Here is a 12,553-nt window from a genome sequence, read left to right on the forward strand (position 1 = left end):
AACAAAAAAGAAAATTGAGAGCAGCTAAAAGCTAGGCAGAAGTATAGAGCAGTGGTTCCCAAACTTTTTAGCCAGTGACCTAAAAGAGAAATTAGATGTTTTCCCGGGACCCAAAGTTCCCAAACTAGTGAAAATAGCAGATCTACAAGTTCATGACGCGTTGCTTCATGTCGCATTGTGGGCTTGTAGATCGGCTATTTTCACTACTTCTTAAACATTTGTTTTTAAATTTATGGAATTTTGGAATTTTGATTTCTTCATGAAATTACTGGATAAAAAACATTGGATTTGTTTTTAATTCATGAAAAAGGTTTTTTGGGGAATGTTTTGAAATGGTAATAATTAAAAACAAAATGTGGGAAACAAAAAAGTAAGGGACCTATGACAATGTGTCCGCGACCCAAAATGGGTCCCGACCCACTGTTTGGGAACCAGTGGTATAGAGAGCACAGAGTGAGTAAATGCAATACCCAGCTTAGTAATAAAATGATTTAAGTGCAAGTCAAAAAGTCCAAACCGTGGAGTTGAAGCTCCGTCTGAGACAAGGGGACCAGTGGGAGCGGGCGGTCCAGCCTTGGAAAGGATGCTGGGACACACACCCTGATGCCCCCGGGTCCCCGTCCCCTCCGAACAGCCCCGCCTGCCAAGCGGCTGAGGAGCGCATGGAGCCGGCGTCCACAGTCCACTCAAAGTAGGGAACCGCCAGCTGGCACGACGACAACGCCTGCAGTATAGTGTTGATTTTTGGACATCATATTTGAATTTAGTTTTAGTCGTAGTCTTTTTTAATGTAACTTTTTTAATGTCGTTTTTATTTAAAACGATTTCGTCATAGTCGACGAAATCAACACTAACCTGCAGCTCGCGCTCCACCAGCCGCAGAAAGTGGCGATGCCAGGGGAGGAAGTAGGCATCACTGCCAGCCTGAGGGGAGAACTCAGCTCTCATCTGGGCAAAGCCCTCCCACACAGCTGCACACACGCAATAATAATTAAACATATCACATAAAACGACTAATTTTGTTTATGTGAAAACAGAGCAAGTAGATTCGAGCTGTGTGTTGTGTACCTGGTCTGGCACGGAGTCTCCTGATCGCCCGCTGGTATGACTTCCTCTCTCTCAGCGTGAGATCCCTAATCTCTTTGCGCTGGGTCAGGTGGTGTGTGCCACACGCGCAGTCCACTCCGCCGTGCGTGCACACGCACTCTTCGCCGCAGCCCTGCCTGAACCTTTCCCCGTACTTCCAGAGGCGATGACGGCGGCGTCGAGACGGGCAGCCGCAACCTTCATGGCTACTACAGCTCACTTCAGCGCACGTCCTGCCACGGGAGAAGCTGACAGCTTCGGCAGCCTCCTCCCACCTCTTGGGGAGCTCCCTGGTCACCCGCGCCTGGCACTGCGTCAGGGACAGGTGTTCACAGGCGTAAGTGAACTCCTCCCGGCTGCTGCAGTCGTCTGCTGCCCCTGAGCGGCGCTCTCGCTGTGCCTCCAAATTAGGGCTGCATGCACGATATGGACAAAATGTCATATCTCGGTATTTATGCCAAATATTGCGATATCGATACGATATTACCGTTAAAATGTCATTGTCTATATTTTAAGTGTTGCAACATTGAAAACTAAACTTTGTTCCAAAAAGTGTGTTAGTTGGCTAACCAGGGCTGGACCAGGGCTAACAACAACAACGCACAGTCTACACACAGTCACAGGCTAACACAGAGGGATGTTGCTGGCTTAGAAGTGAACGATATATCGACGACATATCGCGATACCATTGCCTTTTTTGCGATACTGATATTACGCATGTTCATACCTCGACATCGATACGATAACGGTATATTGTGCAGCCTTACTCCAAATGCTTCTTTCTGCCGCCGTCTATCCCGACAACATCCTCTTCCAGCTCGGTCAGGTTGAGCTCGATGTTGCTGTACCAGCTGTCAGCCGAATACGCCTCCTCCACGAGTGTCCCATCCACATTGGATATGTTGTATGCGTATCGGTCGTCGTTGTCCTGGCGGCGGCCTTGCTTGGGCTTGCGAAAGCAACACGCTCCCAACACGCACTGGGCCCTGCAAGCGCTCAGCGACGGGAAGTTGTTGCTGCTGCTGCTGCTGTTTCCAGTACAGTAGAAGTCTTCACAGAGGCCAGAAACGGGGTTAAAAGCCCAGCGGCGGTGAAATGGCCACCCAGCAGCCTGACAGCTGTTGTTCTCTGGCATTGGCTCCCAACATGCCTAGGAGTAAGTAGGGAGGGAGGAGGAGATACAAGGGCCTCTTACGGTAGTTTTATCCCCAACAAAACTGAGAGAATGTCTAAAGGGCAAGCGGTACGGGAAATAGGGCTGCACGATTGTGGTATATTCATCCCTGTTTTAAGATTGCGATTGCAATGTTTAGAATAACCTTGGTATAGTTTGTGGATTACAAAGTATAACGAAAGGCGCTATAGCCTCTCCAATGCATGAAGATTTCGTCATATGCCAGCAAATCCATGGGATTTGTAATGTTTGTTTAGAGCACTCATTTGCCAGCCAAGTCTATGGACTTTAATGTTTGTTTAGGTCACTAAATTACGTCATGTGGCCGATATAAATACAGTGGGCGCCCTTCACTTCACATGAGTGTGATTCTTTTTTTCATTTGGACATTTCACTTATGATTCATTGATTGTGCAGCTCTACACAATACTGACAGAGGACAAAAGCAACTAAGCACTGCTATTGGGCTTGCCCAATACAGCTAAAACTACCCTACAGCCTACTGTATAAGCAAGCACTGCCACAGGACAGCTATCACAGCAGCAGGAACAGCCAACTTTCAGTTCAATGGTTCTCAACTCTTATCCTGGAAAGCCTGATGTATTTCCTTCTAACGGTCTAATCAAGGACTGACATAGCCGTGAGACAACCACAGTAAAAACTAGACTAAAATGTTAGGAAGAGACTAGTGTAGAGATCCAGTGTAAGTCATTTTACACTTGGTTGCATGCTGAAAATAGCAGATCTACAAGTTCACAGTGTAAGTGTATAATCTGTCATTATGATGGCATCAAGGCCCGCCAAAATACATTTTAGTCGACTAAATCAACTGTAGATTTAGTCGACTAAAACTAGACTTAACACTAAAACACTCCAGGTGACTAAAATGTGACAACTAAATGAAAACTATTCAAGAGACTATGACTAAAACTAAAAACTAAATTTGCTGTCAAAATCAACACTGTGTAGTACCCAGGACCAGAGTTGAAAACCATTATTTCAGAACATAGAGCAAAATAATCAAGCGAGTACAAACACATAACTGAGAGGCGACAATGCACTACCAACACTACAGCAAACAAACACAAACCTTAAAGGCACAGGGGGTTGCAGACCCTCTTTATTCTATTGTGATTGTGACCCACCTCAAGAATTTCAAATGTTCTGGAGACCTGTCAGATAACCAAACACACAATAAGCAATTTCCTCAAAACTACACAAAACATACACAGTAAAATACATACATATACACACACACACACACACACACACACACACACACACACACACACACACACACACATACGCACGCACGCACGCACGCACGCACGCATGCACGCACACACGCAACCACGCACACACACACACAAACAAGCACGCACGCACACACACGCAACCACGCACGCACGCACACACGCACACACGCACAGTCGCACACGCATACACGCACCCACCCACACACACACACACACACACACACACACACACACACACACACACACACACACAGTCACACACACACACACACACACACACACACACACACACACACACACACACACACACACACACACACACACACACACACACACACACACACACACACACACACACACACACACACACACACACACACACACACACACACACACACACACACAGCATTTCAGTCTAATCAGTCTAATCTTAATACAGTAAGTGTCTACTCTATTTTCTACCGAGTGGACAATTGTCCAGTACATACAGTAACGTACAGTCTACTGACTAATCCAGGACTCTGGCATAGGGATACCTGTATCAGCTGCCTGTGACAAGCTGGTCCCTTGGTGTTGGGGGGACAGGAGCAGCGAAACCCCATGGGGTCGGAGCTCAGGGCCAGACACACACCTCCATTATGACAGGGGCTAGACAGACAGGGGTCTTGGAGAGCAGCAGCGGCCATCTGCAAACTAGCTACTTCAAACATCGGTCGAATGTGGGATTGGTTTCATGTTTCAGGTTTAGGGTTGTTTCATTCAAAGGAATGCTCCAGTGATTGCTCCTGCTTCAATTGATTTATTTTACTGGTTGTTCTGCATTTAAGTTCCTTTGTAATTTATCCTGATTTATAATATTGTTTTGACTGTATTTGTGAACCTCGGCTACATTGAAAATGAGGGCTTGCCCTCAACTGTATTTCCGAGTATAAATAAAGGTGATAATGATGATGATGATGTTTTGCTCACTGTCAGTCTGCATAAATCTGTTGATTGTAATTGGTGATGTTAAGACTGAGAGTGAATGAGTGAGTGAGTGAGTGAGTGTGCGTCAATGTTTCGCCGTGTCTGTGCATTTACGTGGGTGACAGTGAGAGAGGTGGGATGCATATACGTTTGATAGACATACTAACAGTCCAACAGGCATTAGGCCAGGGGTATTCAACTACATTAGGCCGGGGGCCAAAACTGTAGAATGATTGTGTGTGCGGGGCCGCACAGTGTGCAAAACATTTGTGAGTTCTCAAAATGCATGTTGTGCTCAAACACAAACATTTATGTATACATTTGTGCACAGTAATTAGCATGATAATATGTCTATACAGGTATATGCTACCTTAGAATAGATGTAGACCTATTTGACAGTGCATAAACATAATTGCCTTGACATTAACGACAGTCAACGAGCACCAGCTGGACACGCACGCACGCACGCACGCACGCACGCACGCACGCACGCACGCACACCACACACGCACACACACACACACACACACACACACACACACACACACCTGCCTTCTGCAGTGCTCTAGTCTAAAGTCACTGGAGTCTGTCTCATTTCTGTCCAAAGGCCCTTGAATATGATGGAATAGGGTTAAGGATTACTGCATGTCATTATGGAAATGTCACACTTCATTTCGCACACACCATACCTGTAACTTTCATTAGCCCTTTCTTTTTTGAAAATTCTTCCAGGGGCAACAAGGGGGCGCCCCGTGTGCCGCATTTGGCCCGTGGCGCCCCAGTTGAATACCCCTGCATTAGGCCAACAACACCGTCGCTCCCAACATGTGCAGCCGGGTTAAAACTCACCCGTGGCTCCCGACATGTGCGGCAGGTTAAACTAACCCGTGGCTCCCGACATACGTGGGGTTAGGTTTAGGGTTGGGTTTTGGGTAGGGCGTCGGACTCTGTTAGTACGTCGGACCAAACACATGCACCCGAGAGAGACAGACAGAGAGACAGAGCTGAAGGTGTGCTTACCCTTGATGCTAGCTTCACAGGTGACCTGTCCCGACGTGCAGGTGCACACAGAGTTCAGGTGTGTCCTCCAGCGCTGGCCGTCCTCCACCTCCGTGCCCTCCCACAGACAGCGTTGCCGCCTCACACACTCACACCCCTCCAGGTACTGCACACGTGACTGGAGCTCCGTATTCTATAGACAAAACCAAACACACAATGGTGCCAGATCATATATCATACAGTCAAGAGTCGACACTGTGTCTCCCTGTGTGGTAATACTTGGGGAATGAAAAGGTTGTCTGGGGGTGCTTCGGTAGGTCTACATAAGACCCACATACCAATGTCCCTGTGCTGGAAAGCCACAAAACCAGTTTACATTGGTGAGATCGATAAAACAAAAAAGTATTCTGTGACACATATTGCTCCAATATCAATAATATGTGAATTCAAAAGCAGCAGACTTTTCTGTGCTTGACTGTCACCAGTGCTACTGAAACAAATGTTCTCACAGCAACAGATAAGTAGGTCACATCAAATTAGGAGCTTCAGTTGGTTGATAACTTGCACCTTGTACGGGACCTCTGCCTTTGTCTCCACATCTAGAACAGTGGTTCTCAACCTGTGGGCCGGGACCCGGCAGGATTTTTGAGGGGTCCCCAGATAACATTTAAGTGACAATTCAAGGACTTTTTAAGACGGTTTTAATACTTTAAAGGAAAGAAAAAAGACAATCAAAGGTAATAACAAACTATAGCGCTGCGAGGCCTTGAGAGCTTGTAGATTGTAGAGCTATTTTCACAATATTTATGCCTCAATTCCTGCCATTCCTAGTGATTGTCAGGGTGGCGAGTCCCCAGTTGAAATATGATTATTTGGCGGGTCGCAGCCTGAAAAGGTTGAGAAAAATTAATCTCTAGAACATTATTGTCAGTCGCACATATAGGGAGGCAGTGGCTCAGGAGGTAGTTTGACTGCTTGGGAATCAGAAGCTTCCCAGTATGATTCCCAGCTGAGCTCCCCCTGGCTTCATGTTTATGTGTCCTTAACACCTTCAACGCCAGAGGGCGCCAAAGCTCTACCCATGAAGTGTCAGCCATATCAGGCCGACCAGGGAAAAAAGCTAGCGGATGTTTACTTCAGTTTGAACTGGAACTAAAAGTCGGCCATCACACAGCAAAGCAATGGAGGTGGTTTGTCTGGGCGATCATAGTTTTTAGCATATCTAAGTCAAATTAAGTTCTAATCAAGCCCCGAATATCGCATTTTGAGCGCATTATGAGCCATAATGCAAATAAAGATGGCATGCGTGCGTGCACGCGGGGATTTTGGCCGTTTTTTACGTGGACGCGAGCGGTGGTTAGCTAAAAATGCCTTGACCCCTGCTCTCGATGAGCATGCAGCTTGTGACTTTCATGGTGGTCTTCTGCCGTCAGTGTGTGAATGTCAGTGTGGCAATAATCAAGGATTTTTGCCCGTGTTTTTCTGGAGGGTCTAATTATAGCATTGTATAATATACAATGCTATAATTAGACCCTCCAGAAAAACACGGTTATATATGACTCTAATCTCAATCTTATATTCCTACTTCCACCAGGTTATTTCTTTTTAATAAATTAAACGCATTAAACAAATAGCGGGTTTAGCGTATTACGCGTGGTGGGACCCTGGATTAAACAATTAGCCACCGTCAAAGTGTTAATCCCAACGATTATCGTCGTAAATCCCGACGATATATATATATTGTTTTTTTAGGGGGGTTAGTAAATTATGGTGTGTGATATGAAATGTGAGCTTTAATCATATTCAAGTGCTTTTGGAGAGAAATGACTCCATGCAGTCACTTTCAGTAGTAAGCCTGCAGAGGGGAGCTACACACAGCTGATGATGCTCATTAGGTCTACATCTATCCTATATGCCATCAAAGAAAGCTTCTTTTTTTTTTACATGTTAACTCGAGCTAGGTTCTAAACAAGAAAGCATGTTTACAGTTGTTGCACCGAAATTAAGTAATTTCTGTGCAACGAAATCTGTGTAATGAAAAGTAATGCTACTTTTGCAATGTAGTTGAATACAAATTGTGGAAAAAAACTCGGGGGGGGAGATAAATCATTTTTCTGGAAAATAGTTTTGTGTTTAAAATATCATGAAAAATCCTATGGTGAACCTCATATAGTGATACATATCGCATTGTGAGTTGAGTGTATCGTTACATGCCTCTTGCCTATAGTACACAGTGTATTCTAAATCCAGAATATACCTGTGCTTTCACCATGTCCAACATGACAGCCATCTCCTCCAGCCTCTGCTCCAGTCCATGCAGTCTCTCTTCTCCCTGAGCCACAGACTTGGCCCCCTGAGGGGATCCGGGAGGCCCCAGCAGAACCACACCTCTCTGGGGCTGGTCTCTCTGGGCCTCCTGTGGATAATGGCTGGGCTGGTCCAGTCCAGAACCATGGGGGGCTTGTGGTTTACTGCTGCCGGACATGTCCTCCTGAAACACTCGACTACCGTCGTCATCCCTGGAATCTGGGCCAAGGGCGGGCGTCGAGCCAGACGGAGGCAGAAAGTCTATATGACGATAAGGACGTAGTGATTTAGAATAGAATTTAATTTAATTTTAGTCATATTTTAGTCATCTTGTCTTGTTTTAGTCGAATTAAATATCACAAGATCTTAGTCGAGTAAATCTATAGTACAGTTGATTTAGTCGACTAAAATGTATTTTGGCAGGCCTTGATGGCGTCCTAATGGCTGATTTTAGACTTGGTTGCATGCTGAAAATAGCCGATCTACAAGCTCACAACGCGTCGTGATGCGACGCGTTGTGAGCTTGTAGATCTGCTATTTTCAGCATGCAATCAAGCATAACATGACTTGTCTTTTAGATCTACTGGATCTCTTTTCCACTAGTCTCTCCTGAACATTTTAGTCTAGTTTTTATTTGTTGACGAACTTGTCGAACAGATTTAGTCTTAGTTCTACTCACTCACCGTAGCTTGTTTTTTTTGTTTTTTTTCATCAGTGAAAAACGTTAGTCGACGAACATTTTTCGTCATAGTTTTAGTTAACGAAATCAACACTGATGAGGAGGAAGTAGGAGGGGTCATCGTCTGAGAAACCCTTAAACTATCACTGAAAGTAATTAAAAAAAACACTCATTCTGATCTAAGCAAACATTCAGACGGAAAAGAACTGTAAATAAGTAACACTCGAGCTAACAAAGAATAAACAAACTATCTTTTTTGGGGAGTTTCCATCTAGGGTGAGCCCATAGATATGATCTAAGAAAAACAAGCACAGATAAAAAGGTCAACCAGGGTGTTTCCGCCATCGGGTTCAAATTTCAGGGAAGCCTAAAGTTATGCTTTGGCAAAGAAAAGTTTAATACGACAAAATGCTGTATTTTCAAGCGTCAATGTGATTCTTTTTTCTTTCTATTTTTTCTTGAGGGGCACTAGCCCCTCCTATGTATAGCTTTGAGGGTTTGTGTAAACACACACATTGTGTTAATACAAACATTGAATGCCATTGACAATGAATGGCCAGCTTTGAGTTTTTGTGCAAACACAAACATTGTATGAACACAAACATTGAAGACGAAGGTGCGGACGCAAATGTGATTGGCCAGAATGAGATGATGTATGATGATAAGACCGCCCCTCACTTCACATGGGTGTGATTTCGTTCTTTTTTTTTTTTCAAACAACATGTCACACAATACTTTTGTTGGGAACCCCTTTTGGTGTTATACTTTAGCTGTTGAAAAATAGCGCAGCACAAAAAATCTTGAAAATTATCTAGAGACGAACGTTTTTAACTCATTGCTTTACATTTTAAGTTGGGGGTACGTATAATTTCTGGGGTCATTGACATTAAATACCACTGATTATAGAAAAATAAGTTTTAGAAGACATGTGTAGAATCTGGCCCCAGTCCTAAATGGGTTAATACTAGACAACATTGAGAGAAAGAATCCACATGGGTCAGCAGTGAAGGGGAAACACGGGAAAGGAGGAGGAGAGAAGGAGATGAAGATAGAGCTGTCTCTAACAGCGGCAGCCTGCGGCGTAAACTCCCACCACAGCCGGAAATCCCCAAACAGCAGGATACCAGAAACACATGCATATGCATGCACATGCACACACAAACATGCACAGAAACACCTGCATGGAGGCATACACAGTCACACACACACACACACACACACACACACACACACTCTCGCACACATGCAAGCCCACAAACATACACGTAACATAAAATAAATCACTCAGAGGAAACAACCGCACCAGCATAAAGTATATCATTCAAACAATCACAACATAATACTAAATAATCATCAAAACTCTCTTGGGTCCAAGTCTTCAAATATCTGACTGAACCGAACATCAGTGGACTTTTATAAATGTCTCTTTATCTGTCTTATGTAGGAGTTTATTGGCCATAAGGAGACCATGTCTCGCTTTATCTCATCCAAATGTTTCCTTTTGGTCCTGGCTGCACCTGTGTGCATGACAATGTCAAGTCAAATACACATATATATTTCCCTTTTATATCCCCCTCGGAGCACAGAGCATGGTACATGATTTTACGCTTAGCGCCGATGCAAGATAAATCATCCCCATACCTGTAACGTTGGCACAGTGCCATGGCCGTCTGAGATACGCTCTGCTAGAGATCTCCGCTGTCTTCACATATCCCTGCGTGCGTAAGTAAAGAGAAAAGCATATACAGATGCATGAACTGGACGCAAACCCACACACGCAGACACATGCACGCACACGCATGCACACATGCACGCACGCACGCACGCACGCACGCACACACGCACACACGCACACACACACACACACACACACACACACACACATAAACTTGTGCACGCATAATACATAAATGTATTATTTACACACATGTCTGAAATCTTGCTCCAGTGTGCCATAACACAAAGGCTGGATAGGATTGTCTTGTTTGATCTCTTTACGTACAACAAGACTACAGAAACTTAACTCTTCTATAACAATTCTCAAAATGGTAACTTTGGCCCGCCATTGCCAGCTAAAGTGGTAAATGTATAACTATGGAAGGCTATGACGTCTAAAATCATCACGAAACCGAAATCTGTGGCATTGAACTATCGGGGACCCATATGTGGAAAATGGTAATACCGTCCTTTATGTGTCAAGCGGTATTAATATTACAAGTGAGAGCGAGGGTAAAGGCCAAACCGTACCGATGCAACTAGACGCAACTCATTGCAACAAAACAGTTTTAAGGTCAAGCACACCAATGCAACTCCTTGCAACTGCCATTGTGGTGGGGATCATGGTTGCAAGTAGGTGCATGTTGCAAGGCGTTGCATGGCAACTCATTGGTGTGGAGTGGGCTTAACACAGCCAGTGCGGGAATCGGTTTTCTACGTGGTTCACTTCGAATCCCAACAGTCTGGTGCGGGACACGTAGATGTCCGTTTAGCACATGTTTTTATTGATTACTTTCAATCGCCTTTCTACACACCCGGGCAATTCATCAACTAGCCCTGGTTCATATATAGCACAACACTCTGCTCACGTGATCCCAAAAAAAAAGAAATAAATGCCTCTCCCCCTCCCTTCCTGAAAACAGGACGAGAGGGGGTACATATCTCCAGAATGGAAGATGGTAAAATAAAAAATAAAATTGGAGTGGCTTTCCTTTGAGGTATGCTGTGTGATTCTCGCTATAAGAGAACATTTACTGTGGGCGTCAGCAATAACCTGACTCCGCCAGATGGGGCAGCAGAGAGTACACTGGGTTCCCCCATCCTGCTCCCATCTGGGAACTCTCAGGCAGACTTGATGCCCGGCCACAGAACGGCCTGGCCAATCAGCAGCAGCTAGAGGCGGGATCAAGGCAGCACTGTGTATGCCTTGATCCCGCCTCTAGCTGCCTCTAGCTTCGTTCAATGCATCACCCTTAGCACCACAAGGCTAGCTCTGCCCAAAATGGCTAGCAAGAAATGTGTTAAAAGAGTGCGAGGATGGGAGGTCCACATATACTTACAACAAACTTGCTGTCACTCTGGCCTGGTGTGCTTGCCAGTGTGACTATGAGGTCCTGAGGTAAGTCAATATTCAGTCTCTCCTCTCCTGTCCTCTGTATGGCCACCGCCTCTCGACAGTCCACGAACAAAGCCAGTCTATCAGGCTCCAGGGCCAAGGCCAGTTGCACCCACTCTCCTCCAGAGAAGGGGTTTCCCCCGGGAAAGAGCAGGCTGCCGAGGCCCTGATGGGCTCCCCTCCCGCTCCCTTCCAAATAGTCCAGACGTAGGGTGTCGTCGAGGGTGGAGGACAGGATTCGGAGAACAGGGGACGAGGAGGAGGAGAGAGAAAGCAGGCTGGAACTGGAGTGCGATGCCTGACGTGCCACCAAGTGGAACCCCATACTTCCTCGCAGGACGGACTGGAGGAAGTGAGAGTGCTGGCGAGGAAGGCTCAGGTGTGGCGCCCTGGGGCGGAGCTTGTATACCACGGCTCCGGGATCGGCCTCGCCGCCGTGCGTTCTGGACACGCCCTTTATCGGGTGGGTCATGTTTAGAGTGGCCAGGAGGTCAATCACTGAGGGGAGACGAAGTGTAGTCACTTAGATCTCACAGAAATCACAGAAAGCACTAAAATGCATACATGCATGCATGCACACGCGCGCACACACATACACGCACATGCGCGCGCGCGCGCACACACACACACACACACACACACACACACAGTGGACGGACAGATGAACGGTTTTCACATTGGCCTCTTATAGCGCCACCAGGAGGCCGCTTTGTGCAAAACAATGTTTTGGACAGTACACCTACAGATTTTGTTCAAACATCACGCAAATTGGTCTCTCTAGAGCCATTCAACCAAACGGGTCTTTCCTGGTGGCGCTATAACAGGCCAATGTGAAAAGGGTGGGATATATTCATCAGCCTATCTGTGAAAGATTTCACGTAAATTGCATGCTGCGTTCATGATTTGAGGCTTTTTGTTCAAAACGGGCCAATCCTGCAAACTTTGAAAGCCAATGTTAGCCAATTAGGATGGAA

The 12,553-nt window shown here is 45.7% G+C and overlaps 1 protein-coding gene across 1 annotated transcript in view; it reads right to left on the reverse strand.

Annotated features, from left to right (window-relative positions):
• The window catches only part of kcp (kielin cysteine rich BMP regulator), a gene marked incomplete at its 5' end in the record, with an annotated part of 63,498 nt that extends 51,447 nt beyond the window's left edge, over positions 1-12,051 (reverse strand). Inside the window, 8 exons of the mRNA XM_079502308.1 lie at positions 518-724; positions 856-971; positions 1,069-1,499; positions 1,854-2,136; positions 5,503-5,674; positions 7,739-8,049; positions 10,109-10,181; positions 11,524-12,051. Of these exons, the coding sequence (XP_079358434.1) occupies positions 518-724; positions 856-971; positions 1,069-1,499; positions 1,854-2,136; positions 5,503-5,674; positions 7,739-8,049; positions 10,109-10,181; positions 11,524-12,051 (2,121 nt within the window). The remainder of the gene's footprint in view (positions 1-517; positions 725-855; positions 972-1,068; positions 1,500-1,853; positions 2,137-5,502; positions 5,675-7,738; positions 8,050-10,108; positions 10,182-11,523) is intronic.
• Between the last annotated feature and the right edge of the window lie 502 nt (positions 12,052-12,553).

Source organism: Electrona antarctica (genome assembly GCF_951216825.1).
Source record: "Electrona antarctica genome assembly, chromosome: 5".
Lineage (NCBI taxonomy): Eukaryota > Metazoa > Chordata > Actinopteri > Myctophiformes > Myctophidae > Electrona > Electrona antarctica.